The sequence below is a fragment of the Brachyistius frenatus genome, unplaced genomic scaffold (genome assembly GCF_029030835.1).
Source record: "Brachyistius frenatus isolate BFR_SWC_R1_liver_20210118 unplaced genomic scaffold, ASM2903083v1 Contig_27, whole genome shotgun sequence".
NCBI classification, from domain to species: domain Eukaryota; kingdom Metazoa; phylum Chordata; class Actinopteri; family Embiotocidae; genus Brachyistius; species Brachyistius frenatus.
Window position 1 is genome coordinate 4,339,208 of NW_027210626.1, and position 27,264 is coordinate 4,366,471.

A 27,264-nucleotide genomic window follows, 5' to 3' on the forward strand; every position below is an offset into this window, starting at 1 on the left:
AATGCACAGGCAGAAATGTGTGTTTGTGTGTGTTTGTGGCGCTGCTGCTCACCCTGGCAATTGCTCTCGTCAGCATAGTCTCCGCAATCATTTGCCCCATCGCAGATCCATGAGGAGTGGATGCACAGTGAGGTGGAGTTGCAGCTGATGAAATCTTTCTCTTTCACCCCCAGCTTGTAAAAGTGAGAGCAGTCGGTGTGGTCTGAATACAAAACACAGCAGCACAATAATTGTCTCCTCACAGTGCTACAGACAAGGGAGGTGAGGGCAAGGCGGGCAGTATTCAATCTGATTCAAGAGATGAGCAAGTTACTGGATCCATCTGATCTGTGAGACATACAGCTGTGTGTATATTTTCATTTTAACTGCAATGCAAAGCAGAGGCAGAGGGACTTACTGCAGCTTTTTTCATCTGAGGCATCGGCACAGTCGATGACCTGGTTACACCAGGCTGAGCTGGGTACACAGCTCCCGTCCTTGCAAGATGATTCTGATGAGCTACATGTGACATCTGGGGGGAGAGAATTTGCATTTCAAAAAGACAGCAGAACAGAAACAGCACTCGGAGACAGCTACAGGTAGAGCTCACAACAATACTTAGAAGCTCTTTCTGGGGAGTGTTGAAAATTAGCTCCCGGTTGAAAACTGCCAGACAGAAAAAGAGAAAAGAAAATATTTCACGATGTTCAGTGTCTCTGTAGTTGAACTCATTGTGTTGTAAAAGCTGCCTGATTACTGTGACACCTCTTAAGGCTGTGCAAGACCAAATCACACTTAATAAGAAGGACTGCTTTCTGGTTCTGTCGTTCTTTTACCAACTATGCCTTGTGGTCATTTCACCTCTCTCCATTTTATTATCAGTATGTAATTAAATGTTGTAATGGTTATAGAAAAAGTTCATGTCAATGTCCCATTCAAAATGCAATGGTGGTGATGACACAACATGATGAGATAAACTTCTTCCTGAAATCCCAGACTGCTGAGTTGAAAGGTCCACATTAATTATGAATCTACTGCTGTCTCCTTGTGGGCTCAGTCAAGTTTGTTAAGACTCTACACACCTCAACATTTTCCCACCGGCACCGAGTACAGCATGTCAAATAAACACGAGTGTAAAATTACATCACAAGTACTATCAAGAATAAAAATCACTCTAGCCTTATCAAAATAACAGAAAATGTGGTCCAGGCTCCCAGAAGCAGCATATTTTGGGGTAGAGGTTGTGAATCTCTTTGAAACTGTGCACTCTATGATCTTGGGGATCATTAGACAGTGAAGGCTTAGCACAGCATGTGGCCTAGCGTGTCGTATTAATACGGGCATTAGTGTGACTGAATGTGACTGCCTCTGGACTCAGAGGCAGAAAATATAAAACAGGAGATCAAACGTCAATGACTCACTGTTGCAGAAAGCTTCGTCAGAGTTATCCCCACAGTCATCAAGTCCGTCACAGAAGCGACTGTTGGCCACACACCGTTGGTTGTAGCAGGGCCTGAAACCCTTCCGACAGGTCCTGTTGTCTAAACAAAACAAGATGCTTTTAAAATAGTTTTGAAATGTCGAGGACGTTTAGCAATCATCAGGTGGTTTGAACTATTCTTTTTTTTCGAGAATTCCAAACCAACATGTTTTTATGATACTTCACATCGTTTTTTGTATACTTCATTTTGTTAAGAGTGCCTTACCACAGTACTGCATCTTTTCATCTGATTTATCTTTGCAGTGGGCCACTCCATCGCAGGTCAGCTGGTAGTTAATGCACTCTCCATTTCCGCACTCAAATTCAGTATAGATGCTGCAGGAGGAATTCTCTGCTGCAGAAGAAGACAGTGAGGGTGATGATTCCAATAATGTCAGTGTACATTAAACAAACTTCCTGCATACCAGTGACGGCCATAACTGATCTCAAGAACCCCATTAACTGCCCACTCTAATTTATCTAGTTGGGAAATGCCTGGAATAGTCTGATATTCCACTGGTAGTTGATTCCCATTTGCTCAGCAGTTGTACACCAGACACTGTTTCCTCCTCTTTTAATAAGCAGTATGTTTTTAATTATTCCAGTAGTCACCGTCAATACAGTTCAATAATAAATAAATATTAATGAACAAAGCTATACTGTTGAATGACTTCAAGTTTATCCTGTCAGCAGACAAAGCTTTTGAATTAAGTAGGACGTTTCCCTCAGTTACCGTCTAAAGCTACAAGTATGCTGCATTACGGCGGTCTCTTTCTTCCTAATTTGACATCGCTGGTTGAATTTGACATGCAGTGGGATGAGAGACCATATGGTGGGAGGAGCTGTTCAAACGAGGGAAGTTTGGCCCCGCTGAACATGGCAGGGGACTCAGAGCTGGATGGTAGCTTGGATATCATCATGGCAGAGAACGGCAGACTTCTTTTTTTTTTTTTTTTTACCACATCCCGTTACGACTCATTACTAGAGCAGGAAGACGTTTTGTATTTCAAACTTATGAAGTACTACAGCCAAGATGTGGACCGAAATCACTAAAAGTACAATGTTGAAATTTACTGTTAGGTCAGTCATGCTTTTTGTGTGCGGTAAAAATGTGTAAAAATGAATAAATCTATAGATATTTAAGGGTAATGTAAACAGTAAAAAAAAAAAATAGAAAGAAGCCAGGTTACACTGTACATATAAATGTAGCCGAAGACACTCTTTTAAATTACTTATCCATTAAAAGGGTCATTAAATTCAATACCTGATACTGAAGATGTTTGAAGGGTCAGCTGTAAGTAACCTCAGAATAATCAAATCTGAAGCTCCTCATGACTTACACACACATCTGTTGTCATCTAGCAGCACACGCTCTCCGCGGCAGGTGCAATTGACCCTCCCATACGGGGTCAGGAGACAAAGGTCACCGCAGCCTCCGTTCATGTGTCGGCATGGAGACAGCTCACCTTCAATAGCAGTCAAACAGAAGTGATTAGGCAGTCAGAAGTAGTCAAAGGAAAAAAAATCAGCAGGGATACATTTTCTCTTGTTCAAAATATTTTTGGAGTTATCTTCTAAGGAAGTGTTGTAACGTACACTTCTGATGGGCACACTTTGCCTCACCCTTCCTCATCTATTAGCTTGATTCCAAATAAATGTTATCCTTTTTCATTTAAGTCATAAAAATCTCATAGGAAGTTGGCACAGAGTTTGGATTCTCTGAATAAAGGAGTTGTTGCTTTTTGAGTCGAAGAGTCTGGCACCAAACCTGATCTTTTCTGTTAATCTGTGAGAAAGTTAATATAGTTGTCAGAGCTTTCCTTCTGTTTTCTGGAGGGCAGACATATTTTTTTTCTGTTCATTTGGCTGAGGTGCTGTGAGAAAAACACTTGGGTGAAGTGTCCCAGCATTATAATGGTAAGCATGCTGTTCTCCTAGAAAATGAGTGAGATGACCAAACTGCAGCCATACACCCTGAAAGAAAACGTATGTGCCTGTCTAGCCCTGAGGGGAAAAAAAAAGATGCTTAAAAACAAGACACATCAATTATCAAGTATCAAGTGCAAGTGTTCAGAGACCTGCAGGTCCATTGGAGACCCTCTGGTACAACCTCCTGCCTCCCAGCCATGAGTACTTTATGAGAAGAAAGCGTTCATCTTTTCTGCAGCTCAGGTTACTTACGTGTGATTGTGTTTATAAAAAAAATATTTAAATCCATCATTGCTGGTCACTGCACATCATACTGTAGACTAGCAGCTGGGCCCGTGCACGTCACGGGATGTGATTATTTCCAGTAACAAAATTAACAGGGAAAAATGTGGCTCTTGGCATCTCAGTCCGACCAGTGGGATACACTTAAGCCCACATCCCTTTGTCCTACTTGGAGATTAAACTTTATACGACACTTAAGAGACTCCCTCTTCAACATAAGCTACTTTTTTTTATTAATTACCACTGAGGCTTAGGTTTCTAGCCATTCTAAATAAGACCACTTTCATTTATCAACCAGGCAGTTTTTGTAAGTCAAAATAAGATGCCCTTTTAAATATGTTGCTATTAGTTGGTAACCGTCGTACTGATCTTTGTTTAGGATATCTCACTTTGAATTTTCTTAATTTGAATACAATATTTGAAATTTAAGTTTACTGTTAAAAATGTATTTTTCAACATTCACCTTGACTCATCTTAAACAATAACTATTTTTGTTCTGTAAACAAAATCACTGCATACAAGCATATCTCACAAAGCACACAAATAATCGTTATAGATCAAATTAATACATTCATTAAAATGTTTGTTTCATCTAAAATATAATCTAATGCAACATATTATTTTCTTTTTTGATATTAAAATGTTGACATTGGACAGAATCAGTCTTCCTTTATCATTCCCAGAAATGTTGTACGAATTGAAAAAATGTCAAGCCATTTGGGGATGAAACCATATCTGGGTCTCACAAAACATGAATACATACAGGGGCATTCAAGCTGTGCAACACAGGCACCAATAAACATATTTTCATTTTACTACAGCAGAAAGTGCATGAACCTACATATTTATTTTGGTCTATAGTCCTAAGGTACACTAACATAATAAATATGCACATGTATAAACTCCTGCCCATAAGCACATATGAATACAAGCAGACACCTGCAAACATATAATACACAAATATTTGCATACACAGCTCTGCATACAGTGGCCATGACATTTACAGTAGCTCATCTCTAGGTGTTAAAGTACTCACAGTTGTTGGTATCCTTGGCCACAGCGATAATTCCCATTGGTTGATGGGGTATATCTGCTCTAAGTACCTTGGTGTCACCACCTGTGTACTTATTTGACCGAAGCACAGCTCTGCGGGTCCAGTCTGACCAGTATATGAAATCTGCATAGATGGCAAGCCCGTAGAAGTTTCCGGGACCCGATTTAATTATGACCTAAAAATTGTAGAACAGAGCACTGCTGTTAGCTCCACAGCTATGGGATTTTTTTTTTCTTCTATTGGCTCGGATGCATAATAAAGCTCTAGCACATGAGCTTTGTAGATTTGGTATTTATAGTTCCATCAACAAACCCCTCACAAACATATTTTCAAGATCTGTCTGGTAGAAAGTACTGACATTATTTTAAATACAACCCCCGGAATAAATGTGGAGAATAATAATTTCCACTCATTAATCAACAAATCACCCGAACGCCCACTTGACTGCTTAACCCAGATGTTGGGTGAGTAAATGACAGTGTCATTGGCAGGGAGGCAGGAATCCATCAGTTGCCTCCTTCCGGGACTCTCCAGGCTTGTGGGGGGGGATCAGGGACTCCAGCAGCTCTGTAGTCTCAGCCATTAGTGGGACAGGCTTGTAAGCGACATCACATTAGCCCTGTGCCATACTGGGATTAATAGGACAGGTGTTGATTAACGGAGCCCAGCGTGCGAAGGCAACAACTGGCCATCAGGCATGTGAGAGACAGAGCGAGGAAGAGAGGGAAATGCCAGATGGGGTGGGTTAGAACATATTGATAGGAAATTAGATTTGAGAGACATCCGGTTTACAGCCAGCAACGCATTTCTTTTGTGCTGAACTCGTGTTTTGTGTAAATGGGAAATTAGTTCATACGGTTTCATCAGTCTCTCCCTGTTTAACAGTATTCAAATATGATGCTTCGCTGTTTACTTCAATGAGCCTCGGTTTTAATGGCAAACGTGCCCAGAGAGAACACTGTTGACATTGAACACAAACGACACGAACCATCCACAGACATATTTGTGTTTATAGTCTCTCTCTTCGTGGTAAAAAGGGCACATTTTCCAACCCGAACATGCCGGGATCTTCCCTTCCCAGCCCTTTGTAAAGTGCTGCCTTCAGTAATGACTGTGGTCTCCACTCTCCAAATGGCACAGAGGAGAGAGCCATGCAACAGCTCTTGTTCCTCTCACCAGCCGTCCTGTCATCATATAATGGTACTGTTGCAGTGAAGAGGAGTAACTGAGCCCTCCACAATACTCCACTGCCATCAAAGTTTACATTCACATGACTCATTGCAGAACTGGTGCTTTACAATCTGCTTTATCATACTTGTTCTGGAGCATGAGCCTTGTCTGATTCCAAAATAAAATCCTGCAACCATTGGCAATATCTGCTGATTTAAACACATCAATGCCAAATTAAAATAAAACAATCAGAAGTCTTTAAAGAGACAACGAGGCTTAACCTTTTATTTCCATACTAAGCTTCTTGTATACAATGTGTTGTCTTACGATTTCTATGAGCACAGTTTGGTTAAGGGCTGAAGTTGACAGTCAGCTATCTCTGTTTAATTTACACATTTTAATTGGAAAGGAGCATCAGCACCCAGAGCAGCCTCACTGCAAAGCCTTCATTAGCAGGACGAGACTGCAGCAAGGGCAGGTGAGGACCCACAGGTGAAGGCTCTCTGAGCCTAGTGACCTAGCTCATCAAACATATGGGTAACTAATTGAGATGGGCCATGGTGCTGAGTTGCATAGGTCACGTCAAGCAAAAACTGAAATCCATAGCAACAACAAAAAAAAAAAGGCTATCTTGTACTGTAATCCTCTGCGCACCTCGGACACAGCTGCTGTGCCCCAGTTGGGATGTTATACATTATGCATGAAACTTTTATGGACAAAATGTGAACTCCCCTCACTGAGTTTTATTTACTTTAGCAAGGAATGACTTTTGTGATTAAGGAAACCGTCTGTACCCTCAGAGACAAAATAAGAAAGAACTACGAGAGGTATTTCAAATCCCATCGCTATACACAGGATCCTGTTCCAGGAGTTCAATTGGAAAGGGAGATTAAATGGGAGATTCATTTTTTTTAATTTTTTTTTTTTAATTTCAGAGCAAAAGGACAATTTGACAATCTGTTCATGAATGTGCTTTATGCCAAATGCAGCTCTGCATTTTCATGGACTGGCATACCCAAGGCGCCCTTAGAAACAAGGTGGGATCAGACAAAATGCAGTACAGGTGTATTAGAGGCTGTGGCAAGCAGAGCCAATTACATTCCTTACTGTCATCACCTACTGTATAAATGTAGTCTCATCCTATCAAACACATGACAGTTTCTTTGAAAGTCAAGTTTTTCTCAGAGCATTTTTTTTCTCGTCTTAGATTACAAATATTAATACAGTAGCTCAAACATACATGATGTCTGTTGTCAGTAGAATTCACTTGGGTTCATGTTTTCCATGCACAACAGTGCACAATTTAATTTGTCTATATAAGATTTATGACCATGTGCAGTTAAATATCACTGTAATGCCATTAAAAATATATATTTTCATGTAAATTTCACTGCTTTACGTGGAAAAATAATTGCTGACAGTCTGGCAAAGAAATATCCTGTTAATGATCAACAAATAAATTAGGATTCCTAAAATCAAATTCTTATTTAAGGGAGCAAACGCAAACCTGAATGATCTCAATCACATCATGATGTTGATCACAGTTACTTATCACCTGTATCTTAATTCAAACTGTGGCGAGACTCTTTAAAAAGAAGAGTGAGCGCACAGCTGTGGTCCCCGGTTACCTAATGTGTTGTATTTAAAATTGGATGGACATTGGGAGAGAACTGGCAGGAATGGATGGTCCTGAGGCAGTTATTAGTGAGAGAGAAGTTGTGACTGATCTATGATTTTTCATTAATCTGTGTGAACTGTTTCCAGTCTCTGAATTTACAGAACAAACAGTGCAATAATTAAACAAAATTAAAAGATTGATTTGCCTCAAGGATGGAGGTTCTTGTGGTTACTTTCCAGGAGTGTTGTGTTTGGTGAATGAAATCTATACAAAGGTTCTGCCATGCTTAATTGCTCTAAGGAAAGTGTGAAACAACTCCTGTTAGAGACTGTGTATGGAGCTGATACCTGCTTCCTTCAGGTGGATATAAAGAGGCTCACCAAGCTGCAGGGAAATAAAAGTTTGCTGGTGCACCAATGAGTCAATCTCAGCAATTCAATTTCAAATGGTGTGATACAAAAATGTGAAAACTTTGATTAGTGAAAGTGTTCATTATTTTGGATTGTGGTACAAATAATAATGGGGGTATGAAAAAAAACATACAAAAATATTTGAATACCAAACAAAAACAGCTATTTCTTAAAACGTGCAACCACAATCAATATATTTTACTTGGAGTCCATTATTTTCATACTCACATATCTGCTGGAACCATCGTAGTCACATCTCTCAATCTTGCCAAGACTCCCATCTGAAAAGTAGAGCTTCTCTGCTTGGTGGTCAATAGTCAGTCCGTTGGGTGTCAAGATGTCAGAACTGATGACAATCCTCATGTTCTTGCCAGCTAAGGTGGACCTCATGATGCTGGGCCTCTGCTCATTCCAGTTGGTCCAAAACATCAGGCTAAAAATGGGTATTGGACAGCCAAAAAAAACATTAAAATATGAGTCATCAGAGTGCAGTGTTTTGTTTCACAATTTTGCAACAGCGAGTGCCTTCAGCTTAATGGGAAGGTGTCATCAGAGACTCTCTAAAAATGAAGCACTAATTCACCTCAGCAGTTCAAAAAATGCACACCACCTTAGCAAGAACAAAACAAATATGTCTCATCGAAAATTGTATTTGGATCTGAAGTAATGGCTTTCTGTAAGAGATGCTGTGCAAACATGTGATTCAAGGAATTATCTGCCATGCAGGCAGAAGACACACTAGTGAACAGGAAAAATGTTCTTCACTGAATTAAATTGCTAGAGGTTTATGCAGTCATGTCAGTCCATTATCAACATCGTCCCTTACTGTACTTCCCAAGACCTCATCTGCTTCCTATTTCTGCCCTGAAGAAGCTCATCACTCATCAAGTGCAGCTCTGTTTCAATTAGATAAAACGGATTAGCATCACAGTTTGTGAGATAGAGGTCATTTATGCATATTCTTCTGTGTGGAGACATCTAATAATATTAAACACATACTAGCATATCATATAATCCCATATATATATATATATATCTATATATATATATAGATATATATATATATGGGATTTGCAAGAGGGATTGTGCACATTTTAAATCCACAGCTATGCAGACTAATCGCTGAAATAAAGAGCTAGGTATGTTTTCAAATTGTATAAAAATGTTTTTCAAGCCCTGAGCTCTCAGTTCATACTGTAATGAAGTAATGGAAGTCCACTCCACTGCGATAATAAAGATTCGGGTCAGAAGTCACAACCAGGGGCTACTAATTAATTACTTGAGTTTGAATTCTAATTATCAGACAGTGATTCTGGAGTGGGATAGATATGGAGCCAAACTGCCAACCAAGGGTAGTCTGAGGTCAAGAAATTAATTTAGTTAGTATAACAGGAGGAGCAAGATACTTACTCTTTTAAGACCGGTCACAGTAAAAAAAAAATGTATTCATGAAAGTACAAGCTGTGAATGCAGTCTGAGCTAGATATAATGGGAATACTAATGTGTTACTTTTTGAACATATAAATACATATTTTCCTGACGCCTTTGTTTTAACTGACACACAAATGAAACTTGAAATTGTGAAGAGATGCAGCTCACACCAGTAACATCTAAAGTGCAAAAAACCCTCAACCAAACAGTCTACAGCATGAGGCAACAATTTCTTGCCAATGAATGCATCCAAGCTACAAATTAATCCAAATGATTGCTGAAAAACAACAATTACTAAATCACATGATTCATAATTGTGTCCCGTGGTGCAAAAAAAAAAATCCATTAGAATAATTAAATATACGGTAGTTTAAGTTCTACGTATGGGATTTAGAGGTTAAAAGGATACATATATACATGTAAATGGAGAGAAATTTTACATTATTTGTTCAAACTGCCATACCTGATTCATAATGAAAAGGGAGTAGTATTAAATTGTCAGTTAAAATAAGGTCAAAAAGCAGGGTCAGCACACATTTCAAAGCCTTAGTTTGTTTTCCTGTCCACAGATCCAGGAGGAGACTATTTCATATTCGTCACGGTGAGCAGTAGACAATCTGTGGATTTGTGAGCTCTACTATGGGCATATCTTGGCAGCATATCAACAATATAGTCCATGAATAGATTTATAGACAGGTACAAGGATCTTAAAATTTGTCCTCCAACTAATAGGGGGCCAGTCTATGTATTTTAAAACAGCAGTAATGGGGTCCAGTTAAAACTCTGGCAACAATCTACTGTATTACGTGTAATTTATTTATAGACTTTCTGGGAAACCCTGAAAGCAATGCATTTACTTGTCAAGCATAATGGAGGAAAAGCATGGCCAAGCTTCTCTGTATCTTAGAGAGACAAATAAAACAACTTTAACAATATTTGTCTTTAAATACCTCAGATTGTTTATGCTGTTTCATGTTGTTATTTGCACTTTTTCTCTAATTCAATTTGTCATGAACAACAATGATGAGGATCAAAAACCACGTAGAGTATGGCGTCAACAGCGTAACAAGAAAAGATGAGCTGGTTGTATATCAAACTGTAAATAAAAAACATGTTGTGCATCACAGTATCAAAGGCTGAGTTTATGTCTAGACATTTTGGGATTAACTAAGCGATATAAATATTTAAAGAAAGTGTGTAAGAAAGAGTTTTTTGAGATGAACAAGAGCTACTGACTTTTGGCACTCATCCAGTGCCAGGACGTGCGGGTGGTCTTCCTCCGATAGAGTGACCACAGCCTGCCTGCTAAAGGCGCTGACTCGTGTCTGGTCCACAGCTTGTCTCGTGATGGTAGACGTAGTGGAGCTGGTCCAGTACAAGGTGTCCCAGGCGCGGTGGTAAGCCAGACCCTCCACTGAACCCACATCTAAAAGAACAGACACATCAGACCGCTGGTCACGTTCCAACCAATTACCCTAATTCAGACACAAAAATGCAGAGGAGCCTGAAGGACACTTAGAAGCTGCTCCTGATAAGAACTTAATGTGGAAAATACAACTCTCTTGTTAGTCTATGTCACAAGTGAGTAAATAACCAACTGAAACTTGAGTAAAATGCTAAATAAGAAAAACAAGTTCTCTCTTTTACATATTTAGGGCTTAGATTCATGAAGTTTGTTGATATTATGCTATAACTGTGTAATTACATTTTTTTTAGCTGCCACTGTCGCTGTCATCTGAGGCCACCAAACGCCAAAGTAGTCTGTCGTGTAGATTTACGTAAAAATATTGACTTTGCATGTAACAGATGGCAGTCTCCAATTGTGTTAGAGTTGGGATTGTGTTTCCTTCGTGATTGACAGGGAAATAACTTCATGCCTCACTACACTGGACAGACAGCTATTTGTTGATGCCACAGTCACTCAGGAACTGAATATGTTTTCATCGCAAACCAATTTCCTAAACACAGAATATGAAAAGGCCTTTGCACCCCCTCATGTTATTGCAGGAATATGACTGACAGCCAGGGAGCCTCTAGAGAGAGACAGTGATCACTGATAGAAAATCTGGCCAAATCATGTTTGATTATTCACTGTAGTTTCTTTTTTCTGTGGATTCATAAATTACTTATTGAATATGACTTTCACTGTTTCAATATTACACAAGCATCAGTCTGAAAAAGAAGGGTCAAAATAACTGCATTGTTGAGTTGGCATGTACTCAAAAACAAATATGACTACTGCTCTCAATGCACTAGGAGAGGGTATTTGTGGATGTTTATGACCAGGACAAAAAACATCTCTTCATTATGTTGCTATAGAGGAAAAAAAAAAAAGAAAAAAAGAAAGAAGAAATACTCCAGCAGAAAATTCTACAACAACATAGAATTTGATTCCTATTACATATGCTCCTTCTGAGTGCAATACAAAGGGAATAGACCCACAAAACAGATGAAGGGAAACGTACCATTTCACTGGAGAGAAGAAAAAAGTTGAGTTTCTTCCCTGACACAGCCCGCCTACTAAAATTTAATAAAGCCATAAATAACAGTTTGTCAACCAGATAGGAAATTGTCTAAGCGCTGGCTTTGGAAAGATTACCTGCTTGTTTTGTATGAATTTGTTTGTATCTATCTCATTTGTGTGTAAATATATTAGTTTATTGTATGATAAAACCAGTGATTGATTGTCTTTCATTAGAGAGCCCATTTAGTACAGCAAAAAAGTCAGATTCCTCTCGTCTAGATTCAGATTGAAACTACTAACATCGGTAACATCAAAACAAACAAAATAAAAGGGTTAAAACTCAAACGCAAATTTAACAATATTTTTGTATTCACATATCACGTTTCCAACATTTGGCATTTTGCACATTTGATCTTTCCTGATCTCTGTTTTGTAAGCATTTTGTGAGCATTTTTGCACACATTTTAATCTGTCTTTGTAGTTTCTAATTTGTCTAAATGGTGAACATGTGGCCAATGTTGGCTGTAACCCCACATCTAAAAACCCATAAAACATACTCTAGAATACTTAAGACTCTACCTGAGTCAGCCGACCACTAATTAATAGTTTGCAATAAAAGCCGTCTGGCAGCTTGGAGTTTCTCACAAATTGTTGGCCAGGAAAGGGAGTAATTAATGGGGGGGACACAGAGTTTAATTAGGGAAATATGGATGATTAACATCTTCACCTTTCCTCAATGACGGGATTCAGGCAATAACTTTTAGAAGAAAATAGAAGGCAGTCTTGATTTTATGTACAGTGCCGGGTTATATACTGGAGAGAGGTGTATAGTCCATCAAATGAGTGTGGACCAGATGGATGTGCTGCTTTCAATCAACAGCAGCTAATCTAATTGAAAACATGGACAGTCACACTATCTTTTCACAGTTGGCTGCAATGTAGCTGCATGCAAACAATCTGCTGCCCATCTCAAAAGAATTAGGCATCGACACGTATTATGTATTCAAACATTTAAATTTCACTCAAATTCATTCCTTGCACCACCTACATTTTGCATTTCGTAAGTGCTAAGGTGTGAAGGACACAGATCCTGACAGATGGTTCTTGATAATGCTTTTTCATTTGTCAAAAATAAATAAATAAACTGAAAGTTCTCTCAGCAGGAGTGAGGAAGGAGTGTTGGGGGATGGGTGAGAATGGATCAGTAACACTCTGCCAGTCTCCCGGTGTGAGATGGGGGTGGGAAGGTGCTGAGCTCTGCTCCCAGTGGAAACTTCACAGAATGGCAGAGGATGCTAGCCGTGCAGAACAGAGACTTTTGCTGTTCATCTGACTCCAGTCATGCTTGTCAAGACGGGACTAGCTGAGCTTTGGTGAGTAATAGAGAAGGATTGGTCCTCATACAATCTGTGGCAGTCAGTGAGCAGGAAGCTTTCAAACATGGGTATTATATCACAATGATTTAGAATTAAATGGTCTTTTAAAAGGAGAAAAAGGAGAACAAAAATGAAGGAAGGAAGAAGAAATGTCACTGTTGATAGTAACTAAGGTAGATGCTATAAACAATGTGGGAATATTGTATTCTAAGGTTACCCCTTAATTGAAACTAAAATTTAAAAAAAATAACACCTTACTAATCCTCTACCACATTGTGCCAACCCACAAAGGAGTACCATGATGCAGGACATGTTTAGCCCTTGAAATTGACATAGTAAGTGAATACATATGTATATTAGTGCATATTTGCAGTAGGGGAACTTTGGATTCCCGCAGTGGGTTTTATTACGTAACAAAATTCAAAAATGTAGAAGAAAATATGAAATGCACTTACTTTCTGCTATGATAGATCTTTCTGTCCAGTCATCATTAATCATCTGTATATTTCCGAAATGGACATCACTGAAAAAGATGCGGTTGGTCCCTCCTGTCTTCTGACTATAATCAAAGGCCAGCGCTACAACATTCTTGAAAAAAACAGGATTCTCCAAAGGCTGCACAGGTGAGTTGAGATCGCTTTCATCTGAAAGGTGAATGCTTTTCAGGATAGTCCTCTCAGAGAAGAGTAAATAACCTTCATAGCGCTGACAGGCAAAGCCGTCCTGTGCCAAGCGGCCGTGGGCGCAGGAACAGGTCCGGCGACCACTTCCCAGGTGAAAGCACAGCTGCTGGCAGCCTCCGTTACTCCGAGCACACGGGTTGGTGCCTCCAAAACACAACACATGTTCAGTTACTGGTTTGCGTCAGTTTCTGTTTTGTGCAATCATGTTTAAATTACATTGACAAACACACAAGCCGTGGAGCTGTCACATTTGGGAAAGGGTTTGTTAAAAGGCAACATTTTCAAGTAGCATAACCGCAATAGCAAAAGTCACTATTGTAATGCATAGGACTGTAAAATTTAAATTGTTACCTTTTTCTCTGCCTCTGTTAAAGACCGTCACATCCTTCAAATTGACCCCAAGACCACTCCTCATTGTCATAGCCTCACTGGTGTCGGCCTTTAGGCCACGTCGGATGGAACCGTTGGAGTGGGCCCTGAATAACATCAGGAGAGACAGGGTAAAAAATAAGTGAGAGCATACTGTCTTCAGATTTTTCACCAAGGAAGGGTAATAATAAAGTTAGACGGACATCCTGCAATAAATAATTTCATTTGACAATACTCATGCAAGAGTCAAGGCTGCAAACATTCAGTCCTGATACAGCTAAATATGTTGAAGAAAAAACACAATAAAACTATTTCCATTGTTGCCCTGATTGTAAACTGGAGAGGATAAAATTATTTATCTTAATGTCATGCATGACATGTTTAACGTGCAAAAACAAAGGAAAGACATATGTGACTGAATATTCAACCACCTTTTTTTTTCACCAGTAAAATTATTTCTCAGTCCATTGATTGGAGCAACAGGAAAAGCAGCAGAGTTTAACAAAAAATAACCAACTGACTTCATGAAAATTAAGTCAGTTGGTTATTATAAAGGCATTATAAAACCGTATTGTGTGCCTGACTTTTAGAAAAGGTTGGGGAATCCTTGCCATTGAATTTTGTCAGAAATATTTACAAAAACAGGTGGTGACTATCACTAAGAGGAATTGCTGTTCTTAATATTTTTTCACATGGGACCTCTGAAGGGATAGGTTATTGTTGGGTTACAGGCTTTGCAGACCAATGCATGTGCATGCATTGAAGAAAATAATAAATTACCTGTCAGACCAGTAGATGTAAGCCCCAAACACAGCCACTGAGAACAGGTCTACGTTGGCCACTGACAGTACAATCTCGCGGCTCTCACCTGTCTCAAGGTTGATCCTCTCGATCTTATCTGTGCGAGCGTCGCACCAATATAATGTATTTTCCTGGAAGGGAATTTCAAAATGCATATCACAAACCAAACCTCTTAGGATGGTAATATTTCAGGCACAAAAGAGTAAGAGGAAATAAGAAGTATGGAATACAGTGGCATGGAGGATGAAGTTTATGCATCTGTGTGCAGCTTTACCTCATAGTCTATTGAAATCCCATTGGGCCACATGATTCCCGAGTTAACCAAGGTGACCTGGTCTGAACCGTCCAGGCGGGAGCGGCCAATGCAGGGGTTCTGGCCCCACTCAGTCCAGAAGAGATACCTGTCCAGCAATATAACACCCAAATGCAGTGTGATTGATTTAGTTGGCCTATGTTCCATTTTACAGAAAATAAATTATAAAAGTGTGACAAAGCTTTCTCATGAGGCAAGATATTTTATAGTTAAACAATAAACAATCTTCAATGGCACAAACAGTAAATAAACCCTGAGCAGTTGAAGACTGCTGCTTTGTTGTGGTGCGTTATGGTGCTGGCAGCAGCCATTAGAAGATGGTAGACTGTTGCTATAATGGGATGAAAATGGTCAGCGGCCATTCTCAAACAGGCTGCGGCATTCAAATGATGACTGATTAGTATTATGGTGAGCAATGTGGGCCAAGAAAACATCCCCCACGTCATTTCACCACCAACAGACTGGACTGTTGCCACAAGGCAGGTTGGGTCCAAGGATTCCTGCTGTTGACACAGACTTGTGAGCCAACCATCTGCGTGCCACAGCAGTTTACATTCATCAGAAAAAGACTAAGGTTTCCAGTCTTCAGGTTTCCAGTTTTGGTGAGCCTGTGCCCACTGCAGCGCCAGCTTTCTGGTTTTGGCTGATGGGGAATCAGACTGGGTCTCCTGCTGTTGTAGCCCATCTGCCTCAAGGTGTTGTTTGTCATACATCCTGAGATGCTTTTCCACTCTCAATAGTTGTAAAGAATAGTTATCTGGGTTACTGCAGCCTTTCTATCAGCTCCACCCATTATTGGCTGGTTGGACAATCGCACAAATAAGAGGGAGTACAGGTGTTCCTAACACAGTGCTTGGTGAGTTTATATGTGCTAAACCTATATTCGTCAACAGGGCAACCACCTGGTTTGTTTTTTGTTTCACAAAAAGTGTATTGGCTTGCTATGCATCATTACACTTTAAAGAGTTCCAGCAGGCAAATGTATTAAACATGTCTTCTCTTTACATTAAATACCAAAACTAAGGGATACAACTGATTTCAGTAAACAGTGCATTGAAATAGTGAAAACAAACCATTAAAGCACAAAGAAAGGCATTCCTTACCCCTTTTGTGGATGCACAGCAATAGCCCTCGGCTGATCAAGTCCTTCCGATATGACCACGGAGCGGTATGCACCATTCAGACGGGATATTTCTATTAGATTGAAACCATGGTCTGTCCAGTACAGGTTGCCTGGGTAGACAGAAGCAATTGTAAGATGTGTAAATACAGCAGAAGTTTATTGATTCACAAGGGGCAGAAGATACTCAAGAAGTTGACATCATGAATGTATACATAACTGTACACTACAAACAGTTTTGTACATATGTTTGTCCTGTGAATGTTTTTACAGCATGATACCCAACTTTGTCTCCGAGGCTTAATGTTTATTGGCAAGCCGGATCAAAACAAAGACCTCGACTCAATGCCACAACAAGAGGCATTGCACCTAGAGTGACACTATTTAGCAATCAATACCAGCTTGACAGCCTGTTGTAATAACTCCAGGCCCTGTGGAGTCATAATACTAACCAGCGATCCAGTCAACGGCGATGCCTTCCACCCGACTGATGCCAGTAGTGATGATATCTTCCCTCCAGGTCTGATCACGTTTGGCACGGGATATTCTGTTCAGCCCCATGTCTGTCCAGTACACAGTGTCATTTCCTGCAAAATACACAATACAGCTAATGACGAGGGAAAATGTGATGATGAATGCAGCTGCCACAAAAGTATTTATGCCCTCAAACAAAGCAGCCCGTGAAACCACATTTTACGGTCCATTTCGCCAGATGTTGTGTGGCACTATAAAAAAATATGGTGAAAATACCCACAGCTCACAGCTCTTTGTTGACAAAGTGCCTGGACAGGAGAGGCGATCGTTGGTCAAATTTTACAGGGCTGTATATTACTTCATGCAAAACATGGTGTTGGTAAAACTCTTATGGACCCTTCATGATTTTACAGCCCACTCAAATCAGTATATAAAATAGTAAGCAATTTTTTACAGTGTAGTCTTCAAGTGCATCTTCTTGTATGACTGTCAGTTTTACTCTATAGAGGTTGTTAAGAGGTTAGATGGTATTGTATCTATAATTGCAATTCCCCCTTCCCGCTACCTTCACACTCTGTTAACATATAGATGACATATGACATAATACAGCTGCAGGGCTTTCAAGCGTTCTGCTCTGGCAACCTGGCTTCGATAATGACATGTAAATAATATGTGCCTGATGTCAGTTTCAGCTCTTAGTAATACATTCTCAGGTTCACTGAGCCAAAGTAATAAAGGTGAGGACAACTGACAATATTGTTCTGTACTTTGGGAATGTCCAATTTTGGATTTAGCTTATTTCCTCTTTTTCAAAAGTTCTGGTCACATTATAGGATTGTTATTGACCTTTGAAGCCTCTGAGATTTCTTATTGGATAAAAAAAATATCTCTGGTTTTGTAATGAGTGACCCAAACTGCTCTTACACATACAGTGCATCCGGAAAGTATTCACAGCGCTTCACTTTTTCCACATTGTTATTTTAAAGCCTTATTCCAAAATTGATTAAATTAATTGTTTTCCCTCAAAATTCTACACACAATACCCCATAATGACAGTGAAAAAAAGTTTGTTTAAATTTTTTGCAAATCTATTAAAAATAAAGAATGACAACATAACACGTACATAAGTATTCACAGCCTTTGTTCAATACTTTGTTGAAGCACCTTTGGCAGCAATTACAGCCTCAAGTATTTTTGAGTATGATGCTACAAGCTTGGCACCTATTTTTGTCCAGTTTCTCCCATTCTTCTTTGCAGGACCTCTCAAGCGCCATCAGGTTGGATGGGGAGTGTCGGTGCACAGCCATTTTCAGATCTCTTCAGAGATGTTCAATCTGGTTCAAGTCTGGGCTCTGGCTGGGCCACTCAAGGACATTCACAGCGTTGTCCTGAAGACACTCCTTTGTTATCTTGGCTTTGTTCTTAGGGTCGTTGTCCTGTTGGAAGATGAACTTTCGCCCAGTCTGAGGTCCAGAGCACTCTGGAGCAGGTTTTCATCAAGGATGTCTCTGTACATTGCTGCATTCATCTTTCCCTCCATCCTGACTAGTCTCCCAGTTCCTGCTGCTGAAAAACATCCCCATAGCATGATGCTGCCACCACCATGCTTCACTGTAGGGATGGTATTGGTCAGGTGATGAGCAGTCCCTGGTTTCCTCCAGACATGACGCTTGGCATTCAGGCCAAATAGTTCAATCTTTGTTTCATCAGACCAGAGAATTTAGTTTCTCATGGTCTGAGAGTCCTTCAGGTGCCTTTTGTCAAACTCCAGGCGGGCTGTCATGTGCCTTTTACTGAGGAGTGGCTTCCGTCTGGCCACTCTACAATACAGGCCTGCTTGGTGGAGTGCTGCAGAGATGGTTGTCCTTCTGGAAGGTTCTCCTCTCTTCACAGAACAACGCTGGAGCTCTGTCAGAGTGACCATCAGGTTCTTGGTCACCTCCCTGACTAAGGCCCTTCTCCCCCGATCGCTCAGTTTGGCCGGGCGGCTAACTCTAGGAAGAGTCCTGGTGGTTCCAAACTTCTTCCATTTATGGATGATGGAGGCCACTGTGCTCATTGGGACCTTCAATGCTGCAGAATTTTTTCTGTACCCTTCCTCAGATCTGTGCCTCGATACAATCCTGTCTCGGAGGTATACAGACAATTCCTTGGACTTCATGGCTTGGTTTGTGCTCTGACATGCACCGTCAACTGTGGGACCTTATATAGACGGTGTGTGTCTTTCCAAATCATGTCCAATCAACTGAATTTACCACAGGTGGACTCCAACCAAGTTGTAGAAACATGTCAAGGATGATCAGTGGAAACAGGATGCACCTGAGCTCAATTTTGAGTGTCATGGCAAAGGCTGTGAATACGTATGTACATGTGATTTTTTTCATTTTTTATTTTAAATAGATTTGCAAAAATAAAATAAAAACTTGTTTCACATTATCATTATGGGGTATTGTGTGTACAGTTTTGAGGAAAAAACAAATAATTTAACCCATTTTGGAATAAGGCTGTAACATAACAAAATGTGGAAAAAGTGAATACTGTGAACACTTTCCGGATGGACTGTTTACACTGACTTTCTTTGAGAGACCAAAAGTCTGTATGGAACCTTTTAGTTCATTAAAGTATAAGGCTTACGTAAATGCAGTGGGCATGTACCTCTGGATTGATTTATATACAATACAGAAACTTTACGTCATTAACTAACAATAGTTTATTTAGGAATGACCTGTTTCACCAGGTTTCAATGTGGGGTAGAGTAATAGTCTGGGGAACACCAGAGTCATTAGGATTCATTGTCTGGGCACTAGTTACTGTATATCTCTACCGAATTCCATGATAATACATCCAACAATTCTTGAGTCTGGACCAAAGTAGTGGTCTGAGTAACCATGGCTAAAAACAAAGTGACACTCCATTAAGTGAACACAATCCTATCTGTGGTGTCCCCCGCACAGACAAGCAGATTTTGAAAAAAATTGAAAACAATGTCCCAGTGTCAACAGTGTCAATATGTCCCCCGAGTCTGTAATGGACTGTATTCTGGTAATATAGTCCCCCTCAGTAGATAACACTGGCTTTTAAGTGACAGAGGAGGTCTGTTGATCTCTGCCTCTCCCAAATTTAGTTGCTAATATTAAATTAGTTGGAGCAACTTTTCGTATTAATTCACATCCCATACCATAATTTAGTTGGGGTTAAGATGTGCCATTCGAGAGAAACCATCATATTTCCCCATGCAACGTGGTGAGAGAAAAGGTTCCAACATAAAAGCAAAAGCATTAATGTGGTAATGGGTCACTTCATTCTTTGACAACCATTATGAACCATAAAAAAATAAAGGCAAGGTCAACAAACCAAAACAACATCCTAGCAACCACCAAACTCTATTTTTTGTGGCGTGCCAGGACGGTTTTGGATTGTAATGTTCCTGGGACATATTCACATGTTGGGCAATTCAGTAGTTATTTCTGTTGAGCAAGGACCCAGTTGCTCGACACTCAGTCAGTGATAAGCTACCTCTGAGCAACAACATTTTAGCACACAACTGCTGTGTGTTCAGAGGTTTTTGGTCACAGTAATTAGATTAGCCCTATTTTAACCCGACGTGGGTGGACAGAGCAATTGGTTGTTTGCAGTGGGTCATTGTGCTATGTTCCAGTACCCTTCACCACTCGAACTTTAGAGTCCAACAAAAATGTAATGCACCTCTGTCCCGTAATTCCCACTTGAGGCCACAGAGGCCAATGTTGCTGCTATTCAGCAAAATTACAGAACATTGTTTTGTTTTAATGTCGATGTGCAGATGTTAGAGGTCTAGGTCGGTACATTGCATTATAAAAGTGTGTGGTAGTTAAGCCTTTCTGTTATGTAGACATTTGAAACATTCCTGGGTTCGAAGGACTACATTAAAGACTACATTAAACTTGAAATCTTACAATATCAGTTGGAGACAGGAGCAAAAGATGACATTCAAAGCCTGCAAAAAAACACCAGGAACAACATGCAATATGTACATCTAATTATGTCAGACACAACACCTCTTCAACAGTGAATCTCAGCTGTCTTATACTCAATGTCAAACAACAGAATAAATACGTCCGTATTAGTGGTATCATACCTGCATGAAAGTCGACACCCACAGCAAACAGGGTTCCTGTGATAGGCATGAGAGCTTCGCTGTTGTCATTTGGGTCAAGAGCGATTCCTCTGATCCCCTCGTGAATGGAATATATCAGAAATGAGTCAACACCTATAGAATAACAGAAGTACCTATTAAACCAGGAATACAGGTATTATAGCGTAGATAATTATAAGTTCCCTTGCATTAGCATGTGTAGACTATTTACTTAAGCATAGATTCATAACCTCACATTGAATGTAATGAAAGGCTCAAGGGAAAATGGGAATCTTACCCTCACAAGACATGCGATCACTCCGCAAGTTGTAGCCAACGGTGCAGGAACAGCTGCGAGTGTTCTCTGAAGTCGGGAAACAGAGCTGTGAGCATCCTCCATTGTTTACCTGGCACGGGTTTCTTCCTGAATGTTAAGCACAATCAGCAAGAGGCAAATAGCAAGTTACCAAATGTTGGTCATGTGCAACCTTTTATGTCTATATCTGAAGGTTTGTGTGACGATATGTGTGAGTGGTTTTACCTTTCTGACCCTCCCTGTCGTACACCTTCATATGAACCAACCCGCTCGTCTTGTTTCTCAGAACCACATGGTTACGTCCGTCTCTCTTGGTGACCGTTCCCAGCTGTGCAGACTCGTCATCTGCCCACCAGAGTTTGCCACCTGTAAAAACCAACGTAATTTTCGAAAAGACCTTACTTCAGTAAAACTGCAGTGAAAAAGAAAATTGCGCTGTACACTGTGGTAACACTGCTACAATCAGTCTTCTTAACTGAGAAATGTATGGAATTCACATGATAATGTGAACATGTCTTTCAAAACATCCAGCAAGCACAATCAAATACCCCCCTTATTACCCATTCCACATGCAAATGGTGATTCTTATGCCACAAAGCCCCTTAATAACTGAGGCATTCTCTGAGCTGATTTGAGATTAAAGAGTGGGATACCCTGTTCCCGGCTCTGCCCACTTGCTTCTGATGATGTGCGCATCTCGCAGCCTTGAATCATACTTACTTTGATTGGAAAGGTTTTCATTTCACCAAAGAAATTTCCATGAACTTAAACAATTTGAGGGCGTTTCCATTATGAAATTAAATAAGCACAGCTGTGATTTTCAACTCCATGCCTGCCATTAGATGCCCCGTTGCATCTGAGAACATGTACTGTAGTTGTTTGTGTGTCATGATGTTTCACCTTCTACCCTTTTGAGGAGTGGCTGGCCTGTCTGGCTCTGTGTGACAGTGAACAGCCCTCCAGGCTCGGTGGCGCTGTCTTTGTGCGCATGAATGATGAGTGTGTCTTTGTAAACAGGCCCATGCACAATAGGCTCATGACCCCAGCACACCAAGCCCATCGCCACCACAGTATCCTCTAAATGCCACCTTTTTTCCTCAGCAGGAATCAGTGATGCATGGTCCAGGCACTTTGTCACAGACTCTGCAGACATGACAGGAACTCAACATTTTTAAAAACCCACTGAAGTACAAAGTGGAGATGAGTGAGGTGGCTTCTCTCCTTACACAATAAACATTATAAATGAGGTGCAGATGGACATGAATTTAGTCTGTTTTGAAAGGTCCAAAACTGTAAATATAGACTATTACTCTGAGAAGATATGGTCTAAACCTGTAACATGTGACTTTTACATATAAATGAAATATTCAAGATTTAGCCAAATGAGTTCACAAAATACAGGTTAAAGCCAATCACTACCAGATAAATCTCCGTATCTCACAGCACATGGAGTTTTGAAATTGGGTGTCTGGTAAGACATTCCCACACAGGCCAGATGAATCCGTGCTGGGCATGCTCTCTGGGCAGAGCATGCATACCCGAGACTGAACGCGACTAAGCTGGCTAACTTTTGTTTAACCTATGTTTTGCTAACATAAGAGGGAATACAATATTTCAAATGTGCAGCTCTTCTAGACTTTACAAATGTCATGGGACCCAATTGATTAAATTCCTTTATAGTAAAGGATCTTAACAATAATACAAAAATAATAATAATAATAATAATAATAGTGCTTTTGAAGTCAGGCTAAGTCTTTTTTTTTCTTTTAATAGAGTGCATTTAAAAAAGAAAAAAATAATAAGAACCAAACAACAAAATAATTTAATAAAACAACATAAAAACAGATTGACATATGAAATGTTAAAAATCTGAAGTTTCAAGTTTCATATTTAAAAACCCTTTTTCAAAGTTTAGGAGCTACAGTGGTCTAGAGCAATAACCTTTGTATTGTCACCTTAGAGTGGAGACACCCACAGGAGAGGCACAGAAACTCTCCGCAGAGGAAACCCTCTGCTCAGCAGCAGCAACAACAATTCATTAAATGTCTGCATCTTTTAATTCAATGTTATTTCCAAGTAAATTTCTTTTCATGTTTTGAGCTAATTCAACCAACCTGAGCCCTGATCCTGCACACATCCTGGGGCAGTGCAATATCCTCTCCAATTATATTAGCAACCAAAACTTACAGTAAATGCTGAAAACATAATGCTGTTAAGACTATGTTGTAAAGAAATTTAGCAACATAATTTTTGTTTCAAAAATAAATTGCACTTGTCCTTCAGATTTTACACCATTTGTCACTAGAAGGTTAGACACTATTTTGTTCCATTACCCTTTTTGATTTATAAAAAAATAAAAAAATAAAAAACAATTCCCACTTGTCTTAATAGCTTTAGGCTGACTGCCAAACTTAAAGGGAATGTAAAACTCATTTCCACAAATCAGACAAATTCCCATGAGTAAGAATGACAGTCTATATGCAATTTACAAAACATTACACCCTGGAGGACATGCTAGCTGAGATTAGCTTTGCACCCTGTGTTAATTTGATGCCGTGGGGACCACTGGCTTGGTGTGATTGCTCGCTTGTGGCACATCATATTCAATTTCCACCTCAACTGCTAGTTTGAACCTCAAGCAAGTCCAGCCTGATGGATCACCCACATCTTCAAAATAGAAGCCCTCACTTTTCCCAAAAGCCAATCCAATTATTACAAAGCCCAAGGACCCGAGTGGCTTGACCTTGTGTCACTAACAGTGCCATCATTATTCCTACAACCAGCATGGAAACACACAACATGAGAAGGCAAAGAGGAAAACAAGCACCCCATCAAGAAACAACTTGTTTGATTCCTCTCTGAGAAGAGCATTCCACTGATTATCACTGCACCTTTACAAAACCTTTTCTAGTGGTTTGTGTCTTGTTGTGTTACCTCCAGCTCCACCCCCTGCTATGAGGGAGTTACCGATCCATCATGTGTAAACAAGCTTTCCTTGTTTACACATGATTGTCTCTTGGAGTAACCTTCACCACACAAACATGACTAACGGATCAATTAGGCTTTCCCAGACCAGAGGAGAGAACACAATCATTGTTAGATTTATGCTCATTAATGTTGATTGGTTACAACAACACAGGGGACACAAAAGCCCTTCATTAGCCACACTCATCTGACTATATCAACAATTTATTTCCTTGCCAAAGCATATCGCACATGCTTTTATTTGTAAATGGATGTTGTAATCCTAATGCTAGTTATAATGCATATTTGTTCATAATCTATGTTGTATAGTATTTAATAGTTGTATAAGTTAGTTTAAACAATAAGTATCAACAGAATGCTGTATCATGCAGCAAAAACATCTAGTGAAGACAACCTGCTCGCCCTGGGTCGACTGTCATGTAATACCACGTTGTACCATAAGAGGTGATAGTGAGTCAATGCAGTATTCAGTCTGCCCTCAGTTGAACATTAGAGGAGGAGGAAGTATTGCTGCCCAGACGGAGTACTCTAACCTCTTTTCAATCATGTTGAAGGTACTGCCCTCGGTTCAGCCAATTAACAACTGCTAATCAATGAATGGAAGCTTAAACGCAGCAATGGCTGAAGCTCTTGGCAAGACACCCTTATTACCACCACCACTCCCTTATTGACAAAAAGCCACATTCAGCAGCAAAGAAAAAGTGATAGAAACAGAAGCACAACAAGTTAAAAAAAAGTTTTTCACTGCTGCAGACATCTCTTGGTGAGTACTGGAAAGAACTATAATGCTACCCAACGTTTCTTCTCGACTGATGAGTAAACAGCTATTAATGGTAATTGCCATCCTTAGGTACTTAGTTTGCTAGCTAATAGAGCACTGGCAATGTGTTATTGATTTGGCACTAACATTGAAACATTACAATTAGTAATATGTCACCTTGCCAGCTATAAAAACAAAATAATTCCAAACGTACACTAAGAAAATGCTCTTTACCTTACCGGATCATTAACTTTGCCCTAGCACAGATTGACTGTAAACAGTAAACTTTACACTATATTGAGTGAGTGATAAGTCTATTAGAGTGGCAGGGATGGTCTTTTCCTATGATAGAGACCGGCACTCTGACTTTCCAGTAATATGCAGCTATTTATTTGTTGAGAAAGCAGAGTATAAATTCAACAGACCTTATAAATCACCTTTAATCAGAGATTGCTGAACTAGAAAGACAAAGATGACTAACAGAGAACATTTAGAGAACTTTGTGGGAAACAGAGTAAATGGTGAGCAAATGCACGGAATTGCATCTTACACCATGCGGACGAAACAGAATCTGCAGAGGGGACATTTCTATGTAATGGACAGCTCCCATGCACTTGCGAACAACAAAAGAAGCTTAGGAGTAGAAAATGGCCTGTCTGGCTGCCCGGCTGTCTATGCCAGCCTCATTTTCAGCCGACCATTAAAGTTTATGTTCAATGGACAATAAAGAAGGAATGCAACTTGGTATCAGAGACTGAACGTCTGACACAAAAACAAACAACAAACGAACAACATTAAATTCAAAATGCATGTTATATGTGAACTGTGGTGTTTAGTGAATGAGGCATCTTTAGTCTTGAGACACACTTCATAACATTGCTTTCCATTTCTTTTTTTCTGACAAATATTATCTGCTAAAGATTCCCCTGCCAAGACTATTTAAAAAAGCCAATACTATTGAAGAGGCTGTATGTCAGTAAAATGCAAGTTATATCACAGAGGTTTTGAAGCTCAAAACAATTTATCCACCATTTTACAGCCGCAACAGAGTAAGCTACGGTGAAATCTATGATGTAAATACAAGTCAACAGTGTTTTAATAATTGCTCTCACTGGCAGAAGTTGTTGACAAGTGTTTGGACTGCATGTTTAAATACTATATCTTCTATATATAGCTATGTTGCTGATGTTAAACCACTGACAAATTTCTCTCTTTTAAAAAATGCCAAAATAATGCTGTTCATTCTACCATTCAATTTCATCAACAAAACAAGACGTCATTAATTGTGATTGATGGAGATCCGCATACATAATTTTGCTGTTTTGCTGTACCTGCTCCTGTGCAGGAATCAAGCCATTAGTCTATGTCGCCTTGAATTCTATCTCCCATTTGTGAAGTGCAATAATGAAGTCTCCAATGTCCATGCCTCCATAGTCCAAAGCCTTCATTGAAAGAAGTGCTGGCTTACAGTAGCAGAATGGCAACAGCTAAGTAAACAGTGGGATTTCCATTTTGCCACTGCTTTCTTATCCTGTAACACTATAATTAATGCTCTCTGCACATGCTGACAGATGCCCACTACACAGGAAACGAAGGCCTGTCAGGATTAATAACATGCTTAAACAACACAGAATCTGCTTGACTACACTCTTTTTATTTTTGGATTTCATTTTCTCCTTAAAAAATACAATTTGGTCTGGACACACGCACACAACCAGCGACTCTCTGCTCAGTATGTTTGCACTCTTCTCATTACCAATTTTGGCAAGCAAAATGCATTCGCATTGCTCACTGGAAGACCCAATTGTCAAGATTGCAACGGTGTGAAAGTGAGACAATTTAACATTAAAATTTAAGTCTGCTGTAACAATAAATTAATGAAATAAAAGAGAGAAATGAATGAAACATGATCTCTCACCTATCTGAAGTATATGCATATCAAAGGTTGGTCATTTATATGGTAATGTATAATATAGTTTATAGTTGCAACAGTGCCGCCACGTTGGAGTTCTCCCCGGGAAACTAGAGGGTCGCCTCCATGCGCCTGCAGGTTGCAGGGCGGAAGGCTCTGACTGTTGTTTGTGCTTATGAACCGAACAGCAGTTCGGAGTATCCGGCCATCTTGGAGTCGGTGGG

At 39.8% G+C, this 27,264-nt stretch overlaps 1 protein-coding gene across 7 annotated transcripts in view; it reads right to left on the minus strand.

The window, feature by feature from the left end:
* lrp1bb (low density lipoprotein receptor-related protein 1Bb) overlaps nt 1-27,264 on the minus strand; it is a 254,702-nt gene that overhangs the window by 54,659 nt on the left and 172,779 nt on the right. For all 7 annotated transcript variants that reach the window (XM_069698696.1, XM_069698693.1, XM_069698690.1 and 4 more), the window contains 17 exons: nt 21,609-21,749; nt 21,366-21,491; nt 21,071-21,202; nt 16,932-17,066; nt 16,463-16,592; nt 15,321-15,447; nt 15,026-15,177; nt 14,228-14,352; nt 13,649-14,020; nt 10,590-10,779; nt 8,151-8,355; nt 4,707-4,899; nt 2,800-2,925; nt 1,686-1,814; nt 1,401-1,520; nt 398-511; nt 53-202 (listed from right to left, as the gene is read on the minus strand). In XM_069698696.1, coding sequence (XP_069554797.1) covers nt 53-202; nt 398-511; nt 1,401-1,520; nt 1,686-1,814; nt 2,800-2,925; nt 4,707-4,899; nt 8,151-8,355; nt 10,590-10,779; nt 13,649-14,020; nt 14,228-14,352; nt 15,026-15,177; nt 15,321-15,447; nt 16,463-16,592; nt 16,932-17,066; nt 21,071-21,202; nt 21,366-21,491; nt 21,609-21,749 — 2,667 coding nt within the window. The remainder of the gene's footprint in view (nt 1-52; nt 203-397; nt 512-1,400; nt 1,521-1,685; nt 1,815-2,799; nt 2,926-4,706; nt 4,900-8,150; nt 8,356-10,589; nt 10,780-13,648; nt 14,021-14,227; nt 14,353-15,025; nt 15,178-15,320; nt 15,448-16,462; nt 16,593-16,931; nt 17,067-21,070; nt 21,203-21,365; nt 21,492-21,608; nt 21,750-27,264) is intronic.